General features: G+C 48.1%; 1 protein-coding gene across 1 annotated transcript in view; it reads right to left on the bottom strand.

Annotated features, from left to right (window-relative positions):
- LOC115474082 (polycystic kidney disease protein 1-like 1) overlaps positions 1-21,868 on the bottom strand; it is an 868,156-nt gene that overhangs the window by 761,870 nt on the left and 84,418 nt on the right. Inside the window, exon 2 of the mRNA XM_030209405.1 lies at positions 19,303-19,426. Coding sequence (XP_030065265.1) covers positions 19,303-19,307 — 5 coding nt within the window. The 5' untranslated portion in view covers positions 19,308-19,426. The remainder of the gene's footprint in view (positions 1-19,302; positions 19,427-21,868) is intronic.

Genomic DNA, 21,868 nt, shown 5'->3' on the forward strand with positions numbered 1-21,868 from the left:
CCGCGCATGCGCGGTGCGCATCAGCGCGCGAGGGCTAGCAAACGTCTTTGCTAGTGAAGATTCCGATTGGAGGGGGTGCCGTGGACCCCATCAGTGAGAACAATCAGCCTGCTGTCCTCGGAGAATACCTTCCTCAGGTATGTAGCATTCGCTTTACATCATGCTCAGTACTTGACAGTATTAATTTGCAATCTTTTGTCTGATTTTTATTTAAGGACTCCTGATCTACTATGGTCTGTTTTGCAACCTCACTATCGGGACACCCTATCTTCCCTGTTTTGGTGATATCTTTGAAAGATACCTTATCCCGAACCATGCGCTTTTGAGCGACTGTCGGCCTTCCCCCTGTTTCTAGTTTAAAAGCTGCTCTATCTCCTTTTTAAATGCCGATACTAGCAGACTGGTCCCACCCTAGTTAAGGTGGAGCCCATCCTTTCGGAATAGGCTCCCCCTTCCCCAGAATGTTCCTCCCTGCACCATCGTCTCATCCACGCATTGAGACTCCGGAGCTCTGCTTGTCTCCTGGGCCCTGCGCGTGGAACGGGTAGCATTTCAGAAAATGCTACCCTAGAGGTTCTGGATTTGAGCTTTCTACCTAAGAGTCTAAATGTGGTTTCCAGAACCTCTCTCCCACATTTTCCTATGTCATTGGTATCCACATGTACCAAGACAGCCGATTCCTCCTCAGCACTATCTAAAATCCTATCTAGGTGACACGTAAGGTCTGCCACCTTCGCACCAGGCAGGCAGGTCACCAGGTGATCCTCACGTCCACCACCCACCCAGCAATCTATATGCCTAATGATCGAATCACCAACCAACAGCTGTCCTAACCCTTCCCTCCCGGGCAGCACTTGGAGACATATCCTCGATGCGAGAGGATAGTACATCCCCTGGTGGGCAGGTCCTGGCTACAGGAGTACTTCCTACTTCACTAGGGGGATGCTCTCCTTCTAGGAGACCTCCGTCCTCCAAGGTAGCACAGGGGCTAAAAGACTGGAGGTGGGACTTCTCTACAACATCCCTGTAGGTCTCCTCTATTCTTAGAGATGGTCGACCTAAATGTCGAGATGGTCAACCTTAGAGATGGTCGTCCCCGGTTTTCACCCATAATGGAAACCGAGGACGCCCATCTCAAAAACGACCATTTGGTCGTGGGAGGAGCTAGCATTCGTAGTGCACTGGTCACCTTGACATGCCAGGAAACCAACCGAGCACCCTAGGGGGATTGCAGTGGACTTCACAAATTGCTCCCAGCTGTATAGCTCCCTTATCTTTAGTGCTGAGCCCCCAAAACCCACTCCCCACGACTGTACATCACTACTATAGCCCTAAGGGGTGAAGGGGGGCACCTACATGTTGGTACAGTGGGTTTTGAAGGGCTCACATTTACCAGCAGAAGTGTAAGAGGTGGTGGGAATTGGCCAGGGTCCGCCTGCCTGAAGTGCACTGAACCCACTAAAACTGCTCCAGGGACCTGTATACTGCTGTCATGGTGCTGGGTATGACATTTCAGGCTGGCATAGAGGCTAGCAAAAAACATTTTTTAAGTTTTGTTTTTAGGGTGGGAGGGGGTTGGTGACCACTGGAGGAGTAATGGGAGGTCATCCCTGATTCCCTCCGGTGGTCATCTGGTCAGTTTGGACACCTTTTTGAGGCTTGGTAGTGAAAAAAAATGGACCAAGTAAAGTCGACCAAATGCTCGTCAGGGACGCCCTTCTTTTTTCCATTATAGGCCAAGGACGCCCATCTCTTAAGCATGTCCCAGTCCCGCCTTCACTACGCCTCCAACACGCCCCCGTGAACTTTGGTCGTCCCCATGACGGACTGCAGTTGAGGATGCCCAAAATTGGCTTTCGATTATGCTGATTTGGGCAACCCTGAGAGAAAGACGCCCATCTCCCGATTTCTGTCGTTAGATGGGCGTCCTTCTCTTTCGAAAATGACCCTGATAGTATATGGGAAAATTAGGTTCTTACCTTGGTAATTTTCTTTCCTTTAGTCATAGCAGATGAAGCCATTAAGTATGGGTTGTGTCCATCAACCAGCAGGGGGAGATGGAGAGCACTCAAATTTCACAGTGCCACATGGTCAGCTAGCTCCACTGCCTCTTCAGTATTTGAAGCTTCCAAAGCAGTATAACAAACCGCAATGGGAATAACATGAACTTTCCTCACAGCGAACGATGGCCCCATAACAAGGGCATGAACTCAAAAGGAGGGAATGAACACATCCTCCTGGAGGGAATAAACTCGTCCTCCTCTTTGTATTTATGGAGGGAATACACACATCCTCCTGGAGGGAATGAACTCAACCTCCTACACATGAACTGGAGGGAATGAACTCATCCTCCTATAAGTGAACAAAAATCCTGAAGACTGTTTTCCAACTTTCTCCCAAGGAAGGATTAGAACTTCAGGAAACAAGAACAGAACCTGAAACAGATTCACATCATCCAGACAATCATACAGGAAGGGCTCATGGCTTCATTTGCTATGACTAAAGGAAAGAAAATTACCAAGGTAAGAACCTAATTTTCCCTTCCTTGTCATCAAGCAGATGAAGCCATATTTCGTATGGGATGTATCAAAGCAATCCCTATATAGGGTGGGAACAAGTCACACCACGCGCTAGCATTTGTGCTCCAAAACGCGCATTCCTCCTAGCAGCCACATCCAGCCTGTAATGTCGTGCAAATGAGAGCTTCGAAGCCCATATTGCTGCACTGCAAATCTCATGAAGAGAGAGTGCTCCAGTTTCAGCCCAAGAGGAAGAAATCGCTCTTGTAGAATGTGCCTTAAAGGCTACAGGCGGAGGCCGGCCGGCAAGCAGATAAGCTGAAAAGATAGCTTCTTTGAGCCAGCAGGCAATAGTGGCTTTAGACGCTGGAGACCCTCTGCGAGAACCTGATAATTAGTAACGCGCAGATACTGCAACAGAGTCCTGCGCACATCCAACAGGTGCAACTGCCCAAAGGATTCTGGAAACTCCTCCTTAACAAAAGAGGGTAGAAAAATAGGCTGGTTTAGATGAAACACTGAAACCACCTTAGGCATGAAGGGACGGTACGAACCGTGACCCCGGACTCTGAAAATTGCAGAAATGGGTCTCTACAGGACAGCGCCTGGAGTTCTGACACCCGTCTCGCCGAAGTAATGGCCACTAGAAAAACCGCCTTTAGTGTCAAACCTTTCTCTGAAGTTCGCCGTAGTGGCTCAAAAGGAGAACCCTGCAGAGCCTTCAAAACTAGCCCCAGGTTCCAAGCTGGACAAGGTGCCCGCACGGGAGGACGGAGCCGAAGCACCCCTCTAAGAAACCGTGCCACGTCTGGATGAGCAGCTAAAGACACTCCTGCAACCTTACCATGAAGGGAGGCCAATGCTGACACTTGCACCCACAGGGAATTATATAGGCCAAGCCTTTTTGTACACCATCCTGCAAAAAGTCCAGAATCGGCGAGACAGGAGCCCGCATGGGTGTGATCGCTTTTGAAACACACCAAGCCTCAAACTGGCGCCAGATCCTGGCATAAGCCACGGAAGTGGACCGCTTGCGGGCCTGCAGGAGAGAAATAACATTATTGGAATAGCCTTTGCCTCTCAATTGCGCCCTCTCAATAGCCATGCCGTAAGACCAAAACGGCAGGCATCCTCCATGGCCACCGGTCCCTGCAACAACAGGTTCGGTACCAGAGGTAAAGGAAGGGGAGCCTCCACTACCATCTTTCGGAGGTCCGCATACCAAGGCCCCCGGGGCCAATCTGGGGCGATGAGAACCACTTCTCCTGGGTGAAGCCGAATCCGCAGAAGCACACGCCCTATCAAGGGCCACGGAAGGAACACATACCAGAGGCCAGGGTTGAGCCAAGGCATCCAACCCGGCTGAGCGAGGATCTCTCCGTCTGCTGAAAAGCATGGGACTTTGGCAGTTGAGCTTGTCGCCATAAGATCCATTACGGGCTTGCCCCATTTGGCACATATCTGCAGGAATACTTCGTCTGCCAGTTCCCATTCCGCTGGATCGATTTGATGCCTGCTTAGATAATCGGCTTGCACGTTGCTCTGACCTGCAATGTGAGCTGCCGACAGAAACTGTAGATGCAGCTCGGCCCAGTGGCAAATCTGTTCGGCCTGCGCGGCCAGCGCTCTGCACTGAGTGCCGCCTTCTCGATTTATGTAGGCCACTGTTGTCGTGTTGTCCGACATCACTCTGACAGCCAATCCTTCCAGGGTCACTTGAAAGGCCAGAAGCGCCTGAAACACCGCTTTCAACTCTAGGCGATTGATGGACCACTCTGATTCCTCGGGTGTCCAAAGACACTGGGCATGCTTCCCCTTGCAATGTGCGCCCCAGCCCTTCAGGCTGGCATCTGTCACCACTAGGCACCAATCGGGGAGCGCCAGCGGCATTCCTCGCCGCAGCATGCTGTCTGAGAGCCACCACTCCATGTTGAGTTGGGCCGCAGGGAGCCAAGAGAGTCTGCATTGATAATCCTGAGATACTGGAGACCATCGTTGAAGCAGGGAATACTACAGAGGTCTCAGGTGCTCTCTCGCCCAGGGCACCAAATCCAAGGTGGCTGTCATCGATCCCAACAGCTGGACAATGTCCCAAGCTCGCGGGTGGGGCATCCTCAGGAGCAGACGGACCTGATTCTGAAGTTTGCACTGCCTTTGCTCGGGTAGGAATACATATCCTGAGTCTGTGTCGAACCGTGCCCCCAAATATTCTAGAGATTGCGAGGGGGTCTGGTGACTTTTGGCTACATTGACGACCCAGCCCAGAGATTGCAGTACTGAGACCACTCTGGCTGTAGCTTGATGGCTCTCTGTTGCGGAGTCCGCTCTGATGAGCCAGTCGTCTAGGTACGGGTGAACCCAGATACCTTCTCGCCTGAGAAAAGCAGCTACTATCACCATTACCTTGGAAAAGGTTCGGGGAGCTGTGGCAAGGCCAAAAGGCAAGGCCCGAAACTGGAAATGTTGTCCCATCACCGCAAACCGCAGAAACTTGTGGTGCGAGGGCCAAATTGGAATGTGCAAGTAAGCTTCTTTCAGGTCCAGAGACGTGAGAAACTCTCCTGGCTGTATCGCCGCACTGACGGAGCGCAGGGTTTCCATGTGAAAATGCCGCACTCTTAGGGACTTGTTTAATTCTTTTAAGTCCAGAATAGGGCGAAAAGACCCACCTTTTCACGGCACCACAAAGTAAATGGAGTAGCGGCTGCAGCCGAAATCGGCGGGAGGCACCGGGGGAAACCGCCCCAATGTGAATCAAGCCTTGTAAGGTCTCCTCTACCGCCGCCCGTTTGGCGGCAGAACCGCATCTGGACTCCACAAACACGTCTCTTATCGGGGCATCGAATTCTATTCAGTATCCTTCTCTGATCAGGTCCAAGACCCACTGATCTAAGGTAATCTTGGCCCACTCCTCGAGAAAGAGGGAAAGACGTCCTCCTATAACAGGAATCGAGGAGGGGGCCAGCGCACCCTCACTGAGAGGGTCGCCCTTGAACTCCAGGTCTTGAGCCTGCTGCTGCGGAACGTTTGTCCGAGCGAAAGGAGTTCCTCTGCTGAAAACCAGCCACGAGAAGTGGACCCAGCAGAATGCCCCGGGCGGTACCTTCTAGCTTCACGGAAGCAAGGTCTATAAGAGGAGTGAACCACCTGACCCTTGGAGGGAGGCCGCGGCCTATCCTCGGGTAAGCGCTGGGGTTTAGCATCTCCCAGGCCTTTCAAAATTTTCTCCAACTCCTCATCCAACAGGAGAAGGCCTTGAAAGGGCAACTTCACCAACCTTTGCTTAGAGGCCTTGTCCGCAGCCCAATGCTGTAGCCACAGAAGACGGCGAGCCGCCACTGCTACAGCCATCTGTTTAGCCGAAGCTCTGACAATATCATAAAGGGTGTCAGCCAAAAAGGACAAGGCCGACTCCATTCGCGGAGCCACTTCAGACAAGGGCTCCGCTCCATCACCGGGCTGTTCCACTGCCTGTTGCAACCATGCCAGGCAGGCTCCAGCAGCATAACAACTGCATGCAGACGCCCGAATAGTAAGACCAGCAATTTCAAAGGACCGTTTAAGTGCTGATTTCAGTCTACGGTCTTGCATGTCCTTCAGGGCAACACCTCCTTCAACCGAGAGGATAGTTCTCTTTATCACAGGACTAGGGCATCCACCTTAGGCATTGCAAAGCGAGCCAAATGCTCCTCACTCAGAGGGAATAATTGCCCCATAGCCTTGGAAACTTTCAAAGGTCCTTTGGGGTCAGCCCATTGAGCTGAAATAAGCTCTTGGATGGAGTCATGCAAAGGAAAGGCTTTTTGGTACTTGCCATCCTCGGATTTCCAGAGGAGGCCACGCCACTCCCAGGATCTTCAATAGATAGGACCTGTAAGACAATCTGACATAAGCGCTGGCAGCTCCTCGCGGTGGAAAATCCTCACCGCGGACAGATCATCTGGATCCAGTGGCCCTTATGCACCTTCCTCTGTTTCCTCTGGCCAAGAGGGCCTGCCAGACCCCTCAGAGTCACCACATCCCGACCACGGGGGGGGGGGGGGGAAGGGGGATGTGCCACTCTCTGAAGGGGAATTTACCCTTCTGCGCTTCTCTTGCGGCCAGCTATTAGGGAAAAACGCCTCAGAGGGCAATCCCAGGCCTGCATCCACTGGAGGGGCAGTAAGGGGGGCCGTAGAAAACCCCTGTGGCTGAGCTCTTTTATGTTGGAATAATGTATTGTGTTTTACATGCATTGTCTGTCAGCAATGTTTTTTTTCTTTCTCTGTGATTACTCTGTGACCTCTGATGTGAATTGCATAGAGAGGTCACACCCATGCAACTTCCTGTGGGGGTTAGGCATAGCAGCACATGGAGCTCATGGTCTCTCTAAGCTGAGGATCTGTGGTGTGAGCATCCATTACCATCTAAGCACATGGAAAGAGCTGATAAACCAAATGTATTATATTATGTATATATAAGCCTGCTGAATATAATCTAACTACAAACTGTGAGTAAACAGATGTTTTGTTACTTCAACTTTAAAGTGACTCAGCAGTGAATTATTCTGGGGTGTATGTGAGAGAGATGAAGAAAAGAAATTAACATTTCTAAAGCTGAAGCTGTGTGTATAAAAATCTGCTAATTATTTACTACAAATAATCCAACAAAAGGGTTATGGGCCCAGCCCAGGAATTGAAAAAGGAAGAAGAGAAATATTACCAGGCAGTGAAAAAGCCAAATTTTTCTCTTAAGTTTTAAAAGAAAGATTCAGTCTGTCTCTCTCTCCCCCCCACACACCAAACAGAAGGCAATGGCTGAGGGAAGAAATTCACCATTTTTCCACTCTCTCAAGGTGCCTAAATTAACTGAATTTAATTATCAGCAATGGGAACTAAGATTCAAATGTCTCCTTCAAGCAAAGAAATTAAGTATATGTTTAGACCAAAACAGAACAGCTGAAAATATGGCTGAATGGGACAATGCAAACTATTATGTGAAGTGCATGTTTTTTGAAGCTCTCTCAGAGAAACAAGCCATATTGGTGGAGGCAAAAGATACAGCAAAGGAAATTTTAGATAAACTGAGAACTATGTATGCAACTACATATGCAAAACAGCAACCAATTTGGTTGGCAGAGTTGAATGAAACCAAATTAAGGGATAAAAGTAAGTGTAATGATCACATTATGCATCTTATGTCTTCATTTCAAAAGTTAGAACTTTCTGGAATTCCCATGTGTGATGCATTGAAAAGAGCATTTCTTTTTACCTCACTATCAAAGAAGTTTGATGTTTTTAGGTCTGTGAATGAAGCCATTGAAGGGCAATCGTTTGAACAGGCAGCATCAAAACTGAGGCAGGAATGCATAATTAATGATTCTGAGGAGATGTGTTCTCAAAGACAGTCAGAGAGAAATGAAACAAATTTCTTGGCAAAGAATAGAGGAAGGCGGAGCTATGGGAAAACTCCACCCAAGGGCAAGCTGATTTGCTACTCATGTGGAAAGGAGGGACATGTATCTAAATGGTGTAAGGAAACACAAAACACCCCCTCTAGCTCACCTAAGCCAATGGAACAAAAGAATTTTCCAAGCAGGACATGTACAAAAGACAATGATAAACATAAGAGCTTTCTAATGGCAGAAAAATCTTTGACTATGGTAAATAATAATTCAAATGAAAGTACTTGGATTTTGGATTCGGGGAGCACATGCCATTTAACCAATTGTAAGGATTTCTTTCAGGAAATGTGTCCAGAAGAAGGTATTCTTAATACTGCAAACGCAGGGACTGCTCAGATCCAAGCAAAAGGCATTGGATTCTTAAAATGCAAAGTGTCTAATGAAGTTAAAGAAATTCCTGTAAGTGATGTCTTGTATATTCCCCAAGCAGTTTGCAATATGCTTAGTGTATCTACATTAGATAAGAAGGGATTTGTGATTCATTTTGAAAACAGTAAGTGCACAATCTCTAAAAATGATGAAGTGTATGCTGAAGCTTTTATGCATAATGATATTTATAAACTGAGCATTTCAGGTGAAGCCTCACATATGGCGCAAGTAAGGAAGAATGATGGTAAATGTAGTCTGGAAATCTGGCACCGCCGCCTGGGACATCGTGATTTTAAGGTGATCCAGGATCTTCACAGTAAGCAACTTGCCACAGGCATTCAAATAAGTGCAGATACTGGTAAAATGGAGAAATGCATAGACTGTGTTACTCAAAAAGGTGTGAGACCCTCATTTCCTGCATACACAGGAAATAGGAGTAATAAAGTACTGGACTTAATACACAGTGACTTATGTGGACCGTTTAATATCCCATCATTGGGAAATAACAGATTTGTGCTAATATTCTTGGATGATTTCTCTAGATACTGTGTGGCCTATTTGCTGAAAGAAAAAAGTCAAGTCACAGACATGCTGAAGAAATACGTAGCCGTGGTGAGCAATAAATTTGAAAGAAAACCAAAGGTTCTTCAGACCGACAATGGTGGTGAGTTCACTTCACAAAGCATGCGCACATTTCTAGAACAAGAAGGCATTCAGCATATCACAACAGTAGCTTATACACCAGAGCAAAATTCTGTTGCAGAGAGAAAATTTAGGTCACTTGTGGAAATGACCAGATGTATGCTGTCAGATAGCAATCTCCCTAAAAGACTATGGGGGGAAGCCATTCTCACAGCAGTGTACCTACAAAACAGAATGCCAACTAAAGGCGCTGAGCGCACACCACATGAGACATGGCATGGTAGGAAGCCAAACCTGTCACACATAAGAACATTTGGAAGTACAGCATATGCTCATGTACCAAAGCAAAGAAGGCATAAGCTGGATTCCACAACAGAAAGGGGCATTTTAGTTGGCTATGCTCCAGGACACAAAGGATATAGAATTTTGAATCTGAAAACTGGCATTGTTGGCATAAGACATGTTACATATTTTGATGAAAACAAAAGGGTTGATAAAGGCTGGATTATCCCAGATGAGCCTTATCATCCAGAATATGAAACTAGAACCATAATAGACATGCCAGTGTATATAAATGCCATACCAAGGCAGATGTCTGAAAGCAACTCATCTGTATCTAACGAGGAACAGGCAGAGGAAGCAGACACAGAAAGGATCATTGCAGAAGACAGTACAGTTGGAGAAGGGGAATCAATTGGAGAAGGACTCTCAGATTTAGAGGATGCGGAAAGGTCGGACCAACCTGTTGTCAGACGCTCATCCAGGGAAAACAAAGGTGTTCCACCCCCAAGACTGTCTTACCTAACAAAGTCAGCAGAAGCTCAAGAGCCCTTAACATGGGATGAGATTGAGAAAATGCCAGCAGAAGAAGCTGCTGAATGGCGTAAAGCTGCACAAGAAGAAATTGATTCATTGCATAAAAATAAAACTTGGATTCTTACAAAATTACCTCCTGGCAAGAAAGCTATAGGATGCAAATGGGTATTCAAGTTAAAAAGGAATGCACAAGGAAAAGTGGAAAGGTATAAAGCCAGATTAGTCGCAAAGGGATATCTTCAAAAATATGGAGAAGATTTTGATGAAGTGTTTGCACCTGTAGTGAAACACACGACAATTAGAACACTTCTGAGCATTGCAGTCTCAAAAGGCATGCAAGTCAACCACATTGATGTGAAAACAGCATTTCTTCATGGAGATATAACTGAAGACTTGTACATGGAACAGCCAACAGGTTTCATAAATACAAAACAAAGACAGCTAGTGTGTAAATTAAACAAAGGTCTTTATGGATTAAAGCAAAGTGCAAAATGTTGGAATGACAAATTGCATGAAATATTGACAAATTTAGGATTTAAGCAAGGTGAAGCAGATAAATGCTTGTACACTAGGTGCAGAAATGGACAATATGCATACATTTTAGCTTTTGTTGATGATCTGCTCATTGCAAGCGAAAGTGAGCAAGAGTACAAGGACATTGTAAAATATTTAAACCAGAATGTTGAGATAAAAGAACTTGGTAATGTGTCATACTATCTTGGTATAGAAATTGAGAAACAAAATGATGGTTCTTATTTTCTAAGCCAGAAGCAGAAAATAAATGATCTTATTGAAAGTTTAGGTATGCAAGATGCCCAAGTTGTAAGCACTCCCATGATCACTGATTTTCTGAAGGATGAAACAGTAAGAGAACCTTTACCAGATAACATCCAATATAGATCAGCCATAGGTAAGCTTTTATATCTGACTACCACATACAGGGCTGATATAGCAAATGCAGTAGGAATTTTGAGCAGAAGGGTCAGCTCACCTACCAAATCAGATTGGACTGCAGTTAAAAGGATGGTAAGGTATTTAAAAGGTACCATTGATTGTAAATTAAAGATTTCAGCCAATAGTAATCCAAAACTAATATGTTACTGTGATTCAGATTGGGCAGGGGATCATTCTGATTATAAATCCACAAGTGGATATGTGTTTATGTATGGAAATGTACAAATTTCTTGGGCCAGTCATAAACAAAGTATTGTGAGTCTGTCTTCTACAGAAGCTGAATATGTGGCTGTATCAGAAGCATGCAGAGAACTGATGTGGATTGAAAAACTTTTGCTGGATTTTGGAATAGATGAACAGAGACCAATCCAGATAACGGAAGATAATCAGAGCTGCATCAGGCTGTCACAGAATGACAAGGTTCAGTCACGCACCAAGCACATCGCAACGAAATATCACAACGTGCGAGAGCTGGCGAAAGAAGGGGTTATCTGTCTACACTATTGTCACACCAGTGAGATGACAGCTGACATCATGACCAAACCGTTACCCAGAGAACGTTTTGAGAATCTGCGAATAAAGCTTGGACTTTGTATGAATTAATAATTGCATGACAGTTATGCATGAGAAGGGGTTTGTTGGAATAATGTATTGTGTTTTACATGCATTGTCTGTCAGCAATGTTTTTTTTTCTTTCTCTGTGATTACTCTGTGACCTCTGATGTGAATTGCATAGAGAGGTCACACCCATGCAACTTCCTGTGGGGGTTAGGCATAGCAGCACATGGAGCTCATGGTCTCTCTAAGCTGAGGATCTGTGGTGTGAGCATCCATTACCATCTAAGCACATGGAAAGAGCTGATAAACCAAATGTATTATATTATGTATATATAAGCCTGCTGAATATAATCTAACTACAAACTGTGAGTAAACAGATGTTTTGTTACTTCAACTTTAAAGTGACTCAGCAGTGAATTATTCTGGGGTGTATGTGAGAGAGATGAAGAAAAGAAATTAACATTTCTAAAGCTGAAGCTGTGTGTATAAAAATCTGCTAATTATTTACTACAAATAATCCAACATTTTAAGTATATATGCATTATGAAGCAATAATACAAAGTCAGGGGAGAAAAACTCGCCCTGGGCACCCGGTTCCAGTCCGGGGCTAGTAGCTCTTTGACCAGCCTCAATTCGAGGGCCCCCTCCGGTCTCCAGACCCTCCGCCTCAGCGGGGGTCGCGCCATGTGGTGCTTTCAAAATGGCGCCCACTGCCAGCTCCACCGAGCGGGAAGAATTATCGCTCGCCATGCTCGGGCCGGCTGTTATGCCTGAACACGTTTTACAGAGCCCCGCTGCTGATCTGCGCTTGCCACACTTGGAACAGCGCTTAACACTCTCTGCAGCCAACGGCGGAAAATTCAAAATGGCAGCTTCGCGCCAAAAATGTCCCGATCGCGGGCCCTCCCCAGAGGAGTCAGAAAACACTCTTACCTCACTGGACCGAGTACACAAGCTCCGGTCACGCTGTAGGAACTGAAGAAAACCTCTTGCTTTTTTTTTTTTTTAAACACTGTGAGGAAAGTAGAGAAAACAGCAAAGACGCAAACAAATCAACTCCGGAGGTACAGAACAGTGGGAAAGGCAGGGAAAGGCGAACCAATGTGCCTGCATCCACCAAGTATAGAGTGGGAAAGAGCAGGGAAAAGTGAAACTAATGTGCTCACATCCACTGGGGGGATGGGTAAGGCAGGGAAAGGGCTAACCTATGTGCCTTTAAAGTGAAGCTGCTATAGCCTCTAACACCCCGGCTAACAACTGGCAAGCCAGGAGCCACCCCCAGGCAGATTTTTTAAGGAGCTTGATCAAGCTGCAACCACCCTGCTTGGGGAGACAGAGAATACTGAAGAGGCAGTGGAGCTAGCTGACCATGAGGCATATTTTCAAAGCACTTTGGGAGACTAAGTTCCATAGGTTTCTATGGAACTTTGGGAGGCTAAGTGCTTTGAAAATGAGCCTCCATGTGGCACTGTGGAATTTGAGTGCTCTCTTTCTCCCCCTGCTGGTTGATGGACACAACCCATACGTAATGGCTTCATCTGCTTGATGACAAGGAATGTATGATTTATTTAGTGTTTCCTTCTTAGATGTTAATGAAATGTATTTAAAACTCTTAGAGCACTCCTTGCTCCTTACCCTAATTACAATAACTGACTATAAATGAAGAGTTGTCCTAGGGGTGGATGGGAAGACTAAACTAGATCCTGCAGTGCCTGCTAGAGTCTATCTGTTAATGCTGTGGTACAAAGTTTTTAAAACTAAAGGGAAAAGACTATGGAGATTAGTTGATAAAATTTGCTTTTTTATATTTTTATTTTGCCTATCACTAACCTACAATTCCTCCTTTAAACCCCAATCTTTAAGTTCCCAAAGCACAAAGCAAAATAGTGTTCACTTACCAGAGAAATGTCCTCTTCTCTCAGAACTTCTCACAAAGTTAGTGCTGAAGTAACAGATGATCGGCGATGCCTACCTCAAACGTTGACATAAAGGTGGGGCTGAAGGCTTCAAGAAAGAGAGTCAACGGTTGGGTAGGGCAGGATGATTTTACGGCCTAGGCAGTCCCACTCTTGTATGAAGGAGGGCTAGTGCCAGAGTGACAAATGATCAGCAGTGCCTACCTCAGACTTTGATGGAATGGGGAGGCTGAAGACTTCAAGAAAGAGAGTCAAAGGTTGGGTAAGGAAGGATGCTTTTATAGCAATCACCTGAGCAAGGCTGTGATTTTAGTGCCTAAGCATGTCTACAGTATATGCCCCAGGCGAAGAGAATGCACTTTATGAGAAAGGCGGAGGTAGAGGGAGCTCTGTGACTCCAAAAGGCTAAATTCCCTTGCCCAAAATGCTCTAGATAGAACTTCCCCAACTGTAAAGGTCTAAAATACAAACAATCGCATGCGTCAACCTTTTCCTACTTGAGCACAAAATTCTGGAACGCGCTGCCGCGCAACCTGAAAACGATCTATGAATTAACTAACTTCTGCAAAATACTGAAGACCCATCTCTTTAACAAGGCATACCACAAAGATCAACAAATGTGAACTCCTACACATATATCCAGAATTGTCTTATAATATTTGCTTGTTACATTACTATCCTGCTTCTTCAATATCATGTTACCCAAGATCCTATGTAATACTAAATGTATACTCTCTTATATGCTTCCACCATTCATGATGTATTGTAAGCCACATTGAGCCTGCAAATAGGTGGGAAAATGTGGGATACAAATGCAATAAAATAAATAAATAAATTTAATTGTTGTTCGAGGACAAGCAGGCTGCTTGTTCTCACTGATGGGTGACGTCCACGGCAGCCCCTCCAATCGGAACACTTTCTAGCAAAGTCCTTTGCTAGTCCTCGCGCGCCGATGCGCTCCGCGCATGCGCGGCAGTCTTCCCGCCCGAACCGGCTCGTGCCGGCCAGTCTTCTTTTGTCCGCGCTCGGTACGGTTGTGTTTCGCCGTTCGCGCCCCAAAAGTTGACCTTGCGCGACGTTTTTGGACTTCGCTTAAAAAAAAAAAAAAAAGTGTCGGAAGGAGACCTTTTCGGTCTGTTCCCCTTCCTGTATTTCTAGTTTTGCCCCGGTAAGTTTTCTTTCGTCGTCGGGGTAGGCCCTATTTAGGCCTCGGTTTGAAGTTTTCTCCTCCCCTTTTTTGTGGTGCCATTTTCGCCATTTCGACTTTTGATCTCGCCAGCGCGATTTTTCCGCCCATGACATCGAAGTCTTCCAGCGGCTTCAAGAAGTGCACTCAGTGCGCCCGGGTAATCTCGAACTCATAGGAGCTCTGTTGGATTCTCGGACGGCTCGTGCCTATCTCCCAGAGACGAGAGCCAACAACTTCTCCCTCGTCTCGCGGGTGCGAGCGTCCCAGCAGATCACAGCTCGGCAGATGTTGAGATTGCTGGGCCACATGGCCTCCACAGTTCATGTGACTCCCATGGCCCGCCTTCACATGAGACCTGCCCAATGGACCCTAGCTTCCCAGTGGTTTCAGGCTGCTGGGGACCTAGAAGACGTGATCCACCTGTCCACGAGTTTTCTCAAATCCCTGTATTGGTGGACGATTTGGTCCAATTTGACTCTGGGACGTCCTTTCCAACTTCCTCAGCCACAAAAAGTGCTGACCACGGATGCGTCTCTCCTGGGGTGGGGAGCTCATGTCGATGGGCTTCACACCCAAGGAAGCTGGTCCCTCCAGGAACGCGATCTGCAGATCAATCTTCTGGAGTTACGAGCGGTCTGGAACGCTCTGAAGGCTTTCAGAGATCGGCTGTCCCACCAAATTATCCAAATTCAGACAGACAACCAGGTTGCCATGTATTACATCAACAAGCAGGGGGGCACCGGATCTCGCCCCCTGTGTCAGGAAGCCGTCAGCATGTGGCTCTGGGCTCGCCGTCACGGCATGGTGCTCCAAGCCACATATCTGGCAGGCTTAAACAACAGTCTGGCCGACAGGTTGAGCAGGATTATGCAACCTCACGAGTGGTCGCTCAATTCCCGTGTAGTGCGACAGATCTTCCAGGTGTGGGGCACCCCCTTGGTAGATCTCTTCGCATCTCGAGCCAACCACAAAGTCCCTCAGTTCTGTTCCAGGCTTCAGGCCCACGGCAGACTGGCATCGGATGCCTTCCTCCTGGACTGGGGGGAGGGTCTGCTGTATGCTTATCCTCCCATACCTCTGGTGGGGAAGACTTTGTTGAAACTAAAGCAAGACCGAGGCACCATGATTCTGATTGCTCCTTTTTGGCCGCGTCAGATCTGGTTCCCTCTTCTTCTGGAGTTGTCCTCCGAAGAACCGTGGAGATTGGAGTGTTTTCCGACCCTCATCACACAGGACGAAGGGGCGCTTCTGCATCCCAACCTCCGGTCCCTGGCTCTCACGGCCTGGATGTTGAGAGCGTAGACTTTGCCTCTTTGGGTCTGTCAGAGGGTGTCTCCCGCATCTTGCTTGCTTCCAGGAAAGATTCCACTAAGAGGAGTTACTTCTTTCTATGGAGGAGGTTTGCCGTCTGGTGTGACAGCAAGGCCCTAGATCCTCGCTCTTGTCCTACACAGACCCTGCTTGAATACCTTCTGCACTTGTCTGAGTCTGGTCTCAAGACCAACTCTGTAAGGGTTCACCTTAGTGCGATCCGTGCATACCATTACCGTGTGGAAGGTAAGCCGATCTCAGGACAGCCTTTAGTTGTTCGCTTCATGAGAGGTTTGCTGTTGTCAAAGCCCCCTGTCAAGCCTCCTACAGTGTCATGGGATCTCAATGTCGTTCTCACCCAGCTGATGAAACCTCCTTTTGAGCCACTGAATTCCTGCCATCTGAAGTACTTGACCTGGAAGGTCATTTTCTTGGTGGCAGTTACTTCAGCTCGTAGAGTCAGTGAGCTTCAGGCCCTGGTAGCCCAGGCCCCTTACACCAAATTTCATCACAACAGAGTAGTCCTCCGCACTCACCCTAAGTTCTTGCCGAAGGTTGTGTCGGAGTTCCATCTGAACCAGTCAATTGTCTTGCCAACATTCTTTCCCCGTCCTCATTCCTGCCCTGCACACATTGGACTGCAAAAGAGCATTGGCCTTCTATCTGGAGCAGACACAGCCCAACAGACAGTCCGCCCAATTGTTTGTTTCTTTTGATCCCAACAGGAGGGGAGTGGCTGTGGGGAAACGCACCATATCCAATTTGCCAGCAGATTGCATTCCCTTCACTTACGCCCAGGCTGGGCTGGCTCTTCAGGGTCATGTCACGGCTCATAATGTTAGAGCCATGGCAGCGTCGGTAGCCCACTTGAAGTCAGCCACTATTGAAGAGATTTGCAAAGCTGCGACGTGGTCATCTGTCCACACATTCACATCTCATTACTGCCTGCAGCAGGATACCCGACGCGACAGTCGGTTCGGGCAGTCAGTGCTTCAGAATCTGTTCTAGGTTTAGAATCCAACTCCACCCCCCTAGGCCCATGTTTGTTCTGTTCCAGGCTGCACTCCCAGTTAGTTGGTAAATTTTTTAGGTCAATCTCAGTTATGTCCTCGCCGTTGCGAGGCCCAATTGACCATGGTTGTTGTTTTGAGTGAGCCTGGCGGCTAGGGATACCCCATCAGTGAGAACAAGCAGCCTGCTTGTCCTCGGAGAAAGCGAATGCTACATACCTGTAGAAGGTTTTCTCCCAGGACAGCAGGCTGATTGTTCTCACAAACCCGCCCGCCTCCCCTTTGGAGTTGTCTTCCCTTCTCTTTGTCTTGCTACATATGAGACTGGCCGGCACGAGCCAGTTCGGGCGGGAAGACGGCCGCGCATGCGCGGTGCGCATCGGCGCGCGAGGACTAGCAAAGGACTTTGCTAGAAAGTGTTCCGATTGGAGGGGCTGCCGTGGACGTCACCCATCAGTGAGAACAATCAGCCTGCTGTCCTCGGAGAATACCTTCTACAGGTATGTAGCATTCGCTTTACTGTAAACTGAATCCATTTAGGTAATTGCTTGCTATTGTGAACGTTTTTTGCATATGTAAGTTCTAGAATGCTGTGGCCACAATAAATTCCATTTTTCTTCTCAGATAGCTTGTCGTGTGGATATATGTAGTGTATGGTTTGGAATGAAAGGAGATTGCCAAAGGTTCTGCCTGCCCAGTTTGTGATTTCCTCTCTTTTCTTAAATTTTTTTACAAGATCTCCAGTCCATCTGCCACTTCTCTCCCTTCCTCTCCTATATCCATCTTTGACTTTGATCTTTTCCTTTCAGCTTTCCTTCATTTATTTTTCTGCCTCTCTATTCGCTCAGACTTCACTCATTCTTACTATTCTGTCTTCAATTCTCTTTTTTTTTTTTTTTTACCACATCTATCTACAGCTTTTCATCGCCCTCTCCCCATCATTCCAGGGCAGGGGCGTAACCAGACCTCACGGTGGGAGGCCAGAGCCTGAGTTGGGGGGGGGGCATTTTGGTCTGCTATCCCGCCGCCCTGCTGCTCACTCCCCACCCACTATTGCAGTAAATACCTTGGCTGGCGGGGTCCCCAACCCCTGCCAGTTGAAACCTTCTCCAGCGCCGGTCTCCAGCGCTGCCGCATTGCCTGCCCTGCTCTCTCTTCCCCCTCACGTCCTGTACGCTTCTTTTACTGAAACTGCTCAATTTCACTAAAAGGAGCGTGCAGGATGAGGGGGAAGAAAAAGCAGGGCAGGCAACACAGTGGCGCCGAAGACTGGCACTGAACAAGGCTTCAGCTGGCGGGGGTTGAGGACCCTCAACAGCAAAACCAGGGGCCCAGAGGAAATTTGAGGGAGCCCAGGCCCCCGTGGCCCCACATAGCTACACCACTGTTCCAGTGTCTCCCCCTCCATCTCCCTGCATCCTTCCATCCAGCATCTCCTCTCTTTCTATCCCTACTCTGCTAAATAGTAGTAGTAGTACTCTTCCATCCAAAATCTCCCCTTTCTCTTCACATCCTTCCAGGGTCTCCCCCTCTTTCTCTCCCCATCCTTCCATGCAGCATCTCCTCTTTCTCTTTCTCTCCCTACCCTTCCATCCAGCATCTCCCCTCTCTCTCTCCCTATCCTTCCATGCAGCATCTCCTCTTTCTCTCCCTACCCTTCCATCCAGCTTCTTCCCTCTTTCTCTCCCCATCCTTCCAGTGTCTCCCACTTTTTCTCTCCCCATTCTTCTATGCAGCATCTCCATTTTCTCCCTACCCTTCCATTTAGCATCTCTCTTGCCCCATCCTTCCAGTATCTTCCCTCTTTGTCTCCTTCCTTTCATTCAACATCTCTCCTCTTTCTCTCTCTCTCCCTATTTCTCCCCATCTTTCTACCCAGCATCTCCTCTCACTCCAGCTGTTTTCCATCCAAGCATGTCCCCCCTCTCTCTCTCTCCCTATCTTTCTACTCATCTCTCTCCCCCCACCCTCTTCCATCCAGCGTCCCCTCTCTTCTATATTTTTTCTCCCCTATCTCCACTCAGCATCACCTGCCTCTCACTCCATACCCCATTCCCTTCCCCTTCCCCCAGTATCTTCTGTTTCCTGCAGCCAGTAGTGGCCGCAACAAAAACAAGTGGGGAGCTGCAGCCTTCAGGCATGCGCTGTCGGCTATGCCAGACCTCTGCTCCCCGATGACGTCAACTTCCAGGGCAGAGGACTAGCACTTATGCCTGAAGGCTGTGGCTCCGCACTTGTTTTTGTTTTGCCGCCACCACTGGTGGTGCAATGGTGGCAGAATGGTAGCATCTCAGTGGGAGTGCGGGAGATGACCCACTGAATACGGGAGACTTGGCAGTTTTGATATCGGACCGTGAAGGGGTAGAGAGAAGGGAAAAGGGGTGGAGGAGAGGGTGGGAGGAGCAACGTCCAGGAAGCCTGTAAACCTGACTGGGGGTGGGGGCCCCCAATGCCCTCCATAACTACACCCTCATCATAAATAAATATCAGTACATGGTAGGAACAGCCACAATAATTAAGACATTCACAAAAATATGTTTCAAAAATAAAAAGATGCCTACAAGAAACATCTTACCGCATCTGGAGACAAAATTTGGAGCACTTATGAAGGATGAAGGTATCATCAGCTTTACCTTGGTAAAGTTCATCTCCCGGTTCCAAGATGTCTGCACTGTAACAGCCAAGGTACCAGGAGGCCCCTAAAACATGACAACAAAACCAACACAGAGTGATCCATTTGGCTTTAATAATGCTCAAACATTTTTAAACTACAGACTACGATACAGCTGCTAATTTCAGAAAGGGTCACATAGATGATATTAAGCTGTCTTGTGTTTGAATGGCTAGTACTCCAACAGTAAAGCAGGACTTGCTTGATAGTAATGATCCCAAATCATGTATTGTTATATATCATTAAATTCTCTTTTAGTTAACCTGACAAGAAATATATTAATTAAACTTTTTGTATGAGTGTTTTTTGTTGTTGTTGTTGTTTTTTTTTTTTTTTAATAAAATAATCTTTTTGCATGTATTGTAGGCAAATATCTGCAGCACGGGTACATCTTTGGCGGTTCAGCAATGTTTTGTATGTGAGCCCTAGTCAGGCATGTTCAGATACAAGAATAAGTGCACACATACTTTCAAAGCCTTTCCATATCATCATGCTGATCAATCCATAGACTGGTGGGTTGTGTCCATCTACCAGCAGGTGGAGATAGAGAGCAAAGCTTTTGCCTCCCTATATGTGGTCATGTGCTGCCGGAAACTCCTCAGTATGTTCTCTATCTCAGCAGGTGGTGGTCACACACTGCAGCAGCTCTGGCTAGGTCTCCAAGCCTAATTTTTAGGTTTTGTTGAGTGCCTGGGGTTGAGGGCTCTTCTTGAGCAAGTGCAAACCTGGTGGCGCCAGGTCCCTCCTTTTCTCCCCCCTCCCGCTGGCTCCGTTAAAAAAAAAAAAAAAAAAAAAATTTTGGACGTCCTTAAGGGCGTTTATTTCGACGTTTATTTAAACGTTTATTGCAGCTACTCACTGGGACACCAGGTCGTTACAGCTCGGAGCGAGAAGCAGGTAATTTTTACCTTTTTATAGCGGGCAGGGGGTTCCCCGATCGATCTCCACGTGGCCTATGGCGTCGGAGGGCGAGGGCGCAAAGACTTGCTCCCCGGACCGTGCGTGCGCTTCTAGCGGGGATGCGGGGGTTTTAAAGTCTGATTCGCCCTTGTTGGGTGTCAGTTTGGAGGCCGGTCAGTGTCCCGGGTCTTCCTCCGGTGCGGCGGTTTTTCCCGCCATAAACGCCCATCCCCCGCTGCTTGCCTCCGCCATCTTGGCTGGCCACTCTGCTCAGACGGCTTCTTCTTGGGCCGCCCTTGAGCTGGGAGACGTTCATGCCATGGCCGCCCTTGATTTGGGCGACGGCAAAAAAGCGGCTAAAGTTAAGCGCCGTTCTTCCCGCGCGGCTCCTTCGCGGAGTGTCGCGCCGGACGCCATCTTGGATGCGCAGCATGTTTCTCCCCCGCTCTTGCGAGCGCCGGTTGAGGGTGCGTCTAGGGCTGTGGCCCAGGCTGCTGAAATACACAGTCTGGGGGGTTTCTCCCTCGAGTTTATTTTGCTGCTGCATCAGGCCTTCCTTATGCAAAACGCTGCCCCTTCTCCCTTGTCCGACAAATGGGTTGAGGTCCCCGGAAGTAAACGCCCTCGGGTGGATTCCCAGGGCTTAGAGGACTCTGTCTCCTCTGATGTAGATGAGGGCAGCGTATCTGAGTTCTCCCAACGGTCCTTTGGGGATTCCTTGGAGGAGACGGATTCCCGCTCGGATGGAGCGGATGACCCCTCTGCAGCGCGGATCTTTCGCTCAGAGGATTTGCCCAACCTGTTAGTGCAGGCCATGAGCATTTTGAAGATTTCCTCTCCAGAGGACGTCTCTCCCTCAGCCCCTGTTGGCTCCGCCATTATGCTGGGGACGAAGCGCCCGCCTAGAACCTTCCACGTGCATGATGCCATGCACACCTTAATTTTGGCTCAATGGGATGTCCCGGAAGCGAGCCTCAAAGTGGCTAGGGCTATGTCCCGCCTCTATCCTTTGCCTGAAAGTGAACGTGAGGCCTTTCTTTGGCCTACCATGGATTCTTTAATCACTGCGGTGACTAAGAAAACGGCGTTGCCGGTGGAAGGTGGCACGGCCCTAAAGGACGCCCAAGACAGAAGATTGGAGGCGGCCTTAAGGTCGTCCTTCGAGGCGGCTGCCTTGTTTGCAGGCCTCAGTTTGCGGCTCCTACGTGGCCAGGGCGTGCCTGACGATGGTGCAGCGGGCTTCCCCCTCGGATCCTTCCTTGAGGGCTGATTGGCCGGTCCTGGAATCGGGCTTGGCTTATTTGGCAGACTTACTGTATGATGTCTTGAGAGCCTCGGCTAAAGGTATGGCTCAGACAGTCTCTGCGCGGCAGTGGCTTTGGCTGAAACATTGGTCTGCGGACCACGCCTCTAAGTCCCGCCTGGCTAAGTTGCCTTTTAAAGGCAAGCTGCTCTTTGGGGTCGAGCTGGACAAAATTGTGACCGATCTCGGCACGTCTAAGGGCAAGAGGTTACCAGAGGTCAGGGCTCGGGCCAGTGCTCACCCCGGTATCTCCAGAGGACGGTTTCA

This window comes from Microcaecilia unicolor, chromosome 1 (genome assembly GCF_901765095.1).
Source record: "Microcaecilia unicolor chromosome 1, aMicUni1.1, whole genome shotgun sequence".
Lineage (NCBI taxonomy): Eukaryota > Metazoa > Chordata > Amphibia > Gymnophiona > Siphonopidae > Microcaecilia > Microcaecilia unicolor.